Genomic DNA, 4,073 nt, shown 5'->3' with positions numbered 1-4,073 from the left:
GGCGGCAAGGAGGCGAGGCGGCGGCCGGCAGCAGCACACGGCCGCTGTCCGCTGCTGAAGCGCCGGTCGAGGGCGCCACGCTGCCCGCCTGGATGCGCCTCTACTTCTACGGGATGCACGGCGTCACCCTGGACGTGCTCGTGTCCTCGGCGCGGCGCTTCGCGCGCAGCCCGGACCTCCGCATGCTGGGTTTCTCCTCGCCCTACCGCTGCCTGCTGCACTCGCTCACGCACTTCGCCCTGGAGAAGGTCTACCTGCAGCGGCGGGGCTGCCCCAGCGCCTTCGTCTTCAATTTCCTGCTCTACCCCTCGGCCCACGTGGGCTTGCAGACCCTGGCAGGCCAAGCGCTGCTACTGAGCCTTGGGGGCGGACTGGGGGGCGCGGCGGCACCGGGGGCGCTGGACCTGGCGCTGCAGTACGTGCTGGCGCTCTACCACTGCCAGGTGTTCCTGAAGCGCTTCCTGCGCCTACGGTACCGCCGGCGGCAGCAGCAGAAACAGCAGGGCGCTCCTCCCGCCCTTCCCGGCGCCCGGGCCCTGGCGGCAGCGGGCGGCCGGCGACGACGACCCCGCGGTCTCCGGGGCGCGGGGGGAGCCCCCAGCCAGGGGCTGCCTGACCTGCTCCGTTTTCTCTTCTTCGGAATGCACGGCTTTCTAGATGAGATCTTCTTCACCTTCTTCTTCAACGTGTTGGGGCAAGGGGACGGGGCGGCCAGCGGTCACACATCGCTCTGGTCCTTCTTTATGTATGGCAGCTGCAGCTTCGTAGTGGAAAAGCTCTACTTCCATCTCCACTACAGCCGGGGCTGGGGCACCTGGAAGCGGGTACCCATCTACGTGCTCTTCATCTACGCGTGGGAGTTGTCCTGGGGCCTGGGCCTCCGCATGTGCGGGGCTTGTTCCTGGGACTATTCTAACTACCCGCTCAATTTCATGGGCCTCATCACGCTGATGTATTTACCTGGTTGGTTATTCCTTAGTGTCTACCAGGACTTACTTTCCAACGTGCTGTGGCGCGTGCAGTATGTACCAACTAACTAAGACCAAAAAAGTCACAGGATTCCCACAAATGGATGCCATTTATTTTTAAACTTAAAACGCAATGGGTTTTTTTAGTCTTCATTTTTATACGCTTTGCTAAACTCTTCCAACATGTTTTACTCCACATTTTAGTTATTCTGTCTGTAAACAATACAATACTTTTGACATATGCCTCGAAATAGAACTCAAAATACATAATTTGTCAGTAGTTTAAAACTATTACAAACCCAAACTGCAAAACCATTATACCTTAACGTCGGAAAGCTATGGTTGTCACATATTTAGGCGTGGATAGGTAACAGGTACTAATCTTTGTGTTGTGAGAAAGTTGTTCCAAACAGAGACCAGTGATTTTTACAAGAGTTGGCAAAACTTTCTAATTAAATGACTTGCTTATTTTCTTTTTAATCTGATTTCATTTTTTAATTCCTTTCCATATTTACCGATGATAGCTGAAGCTCAGTGTCTCATTCTCCCGAATCCAGTTAATTACTCACTCTTCAAGTGCCTCTGTCTCTCACACAAGTGAAAAGAAATTGGCAAATGTGAAAACACGTCTGGAAATACGTTTTTAAATACGAAAGGTTTTCTAGCAACTCAGTCAGGTGACACTGTGCACAGATATTTTATTTCCATCCTGGAAATGATTGCTTTCAAATGTCCTTAGCCTTAAACACCCAGATTGTTAAAGTTGATCAGATCCGGCGTTATTGGGCTGTAAATTGTTGTTACTGTGTAAAAATGTAAAATGTTTACCTTAACATGCCCAAGGGCCAAGAGAAATCATAACACCTTTAATAGTGTTCTAACCCAAGGACTCTTCTACAAAGGCACCTCAAGAGTAGAAACAGTACCTTGGAATAAAATGAACCTGAATATTCACCCTGATTACCCTAGGCCTAATTGTTTTTTGTGAATATAGATGTGTGTTTTTTCAGTGTCTTTCTGTCATGGCGCACTAGAAAACTTTTATTTTTTTTCTCTTCTGGACCACATGGAGTTCCTAGTCTAGTCTAGTTCTGGTCAAATGCATTATTAGTTCCTGATGGCTTTTTGATGGGTCATTATTGGTGCCTGGAAGCTCCAAAAAGAAATGAGATGTTTGCTGTTTTTATATATGTAGAAAAAATGAATAGAATTGAGTATGGTTCAGCCAGGAACAACTAATACCTTCTCAGATTTCATTTTAAAGACAATTAGGAAAACTACAGTATGTATATGTGAATAATTTCCTACTCAAATCATCAGCTTACCTGTGCGGTAAAAAGGATTTTTTTTTTCCAAAAAGTATTTGTTAGGAGCCTAGAACTGAATATGTGTCAGAACTTCATTGTTGTTGTTAAGAAGTGCTGTGGAGTAGGTTCCAACTCATAGCCACCCTGTATAGGGTTTCTGAGGACCCACTGGTAAGTTTGAACTGCCAACCTTGTGTTTCAAACCAGCCTTGAAGTCGAATGCTTATCCTATAGTGCCACAACAGGACTCCAAGACTTGATTGCTGTTGTTAAGTGCCATCGAGTGGATTCCAACCCATAGCGACTCTGTATAGGGTTTCCAAGGAGCAGCTGATGAGTTTGAACCAGCAACCTTGAAGTTCAAACGACTTTGCAGACTGGCGCATGAGCCCACAACACCACATTAGGACTCCCCAGGACTTGATTTAGTCAGGCATTAGTCTTGGCATATTATAAGAGTGTTATTTTAATTTCCTGTCTGAAGTTGTGAGTTCAATGAGAAGTGTTGTCATTGTTGTTGTTAAGTGATGCTATATAATTAAGATGCCCTGGTGATGCAGTGGCTAAGTGCTTAACTGCTAACCGAAATGTTGGCAATTTGAACCTACCAGCTGCTCTGTCTGCAGGAGGAAGATGTGACAATCTGCTTCCATAAGGATGTAAGCTTTTGAAACCCTAAGGGACAGTCTGAGTTGCTCTGAGTTGGAATTACGTCAACTGACAGTAGGGTTTTGCTGTATAATCTACTTCAGCTATGCAATGTATCATATCAAATGGACTCTTGTACTCCATCAAAGGTAGGAAGAAACGTTGCTAAATGCTTGCAGGGAGTTTCACTTAAGAAAATGCCTTTTGATACTTGATCACAGATTTCTGTAAAACCTGGGGAAAAGGTGAATCGACACTAAACTAAATGAGGCAGACACTAGACAAAACATTTGTAGTTCAAATGTGACATCACACCACATTGGAGTTTAGTAGGCACACTCACACCTCCGACTCGCAGGGGGATATTTAACCTAATCTGTGACCTTCAAAATACTTGCTAAATGTGCATACTTACACTTAACTCCCTTCTCATGCTGCTTCTCAGCCCTGCTTACCCACTTTCCAACATTCTCAGGGACAGAAAGCTGGCAAAGTGACAGAAAATAAGAAAGCACCACGCTGTTGTTTTTTGTTTTGTTTTGTTTACTATGTTTGTTTGCAAGGCTACCATTTTAAGAAGAACCTGTAAGACGCAGTTGCTGCTTGGAAGATCCATCCATCATCTCTGTAACAAAAACCCATTAACAGTCTCTGCTAGTTCTGCAAATAGCTAGTGCCCCACAGTATTCAGGAAGTGATTCTCCTGTCTATTAATTCAGCACCCTGTTTTAGGGCTTCTCATCCATCCTGTGTTTATTCAACTGCTTATAAATGACATTTTTGCTGCAACTTTGAAACTTTGAAAAGAAAAACAAGATAAAGAACCATGAAATCACTCAGTTGTGTTACTCATTAGATCAGATAAGGAAACGGGAAACTGATAGCAAAAGTTTAATAGTTAATATTTAAGTAGCATTTATCACATACCAGGAACTGTTCTAAGGTGTGTTTGTGTGTGTGTGTACATACATGCATATTGGTTAAATTCTTGGCTGTAAACTGAAAGGTCAGCTGTTGGAACCAAGCAGCAGCTCTAAGAAAGAAAGTACTTGGCAATCTGCTCCCATGAAGATTATCTAGCCTAGGAAAACTCTGTTGGAGTTCTGGTGTGGCGCTGTGGGTTAATGTGCTGGACTGCAAAATTGGTTTG

The 4,073-nt window shown here is 45.2% G+C and overlaps 1 protein-coding gene across 1 annotated transcript in view; it reads left to right on the top strand.

Annotated features, from left to right (window-relative positions):
- TMEM229A (transmembrane protein 229A) overlaps positions 1–1,045 on the top strand; it is a 111,612-nt gene extending 110,567 nt beyond the window's left edge. The window contains exon 5 of the mRNA XM_006859368.1: positions 10–1,045. Coding sequence (XP_006859430.1) covers positions 10–1,040 — 1,031 coding nt within the window. The 3' untranslated portion in view covers positions 1,041–1,045. The remainder of the gene's footprint in view (positions 1–9) is intronic.
- The last annotated feature ends 3,028 nt before the right edge of the window (positions 1,046–4,073 follow it).

This window comes from Chrysochloris asiatica, unplaced genomic scaffold (assembly GCF_000296735.1).
Source record: "Chrysochloris asiatica unplaced genomic scaffold, ChrAsi1.0 scaffold00032, whole genome shotgun sequence".
In the NCBI taxonomy this organism is placed as follows: domain Eukaryota; kingdom Metazoa; phylum Chordata; class Mammalia; order Afrosoricida; family Chrysochloridae; genus Chrysochloris; species Chrysochloris asiatica.
Note: the sequence above shows the minus strand (reverse complement) of the source record. Positions and strands in the feature narration are given on the sequence as shown.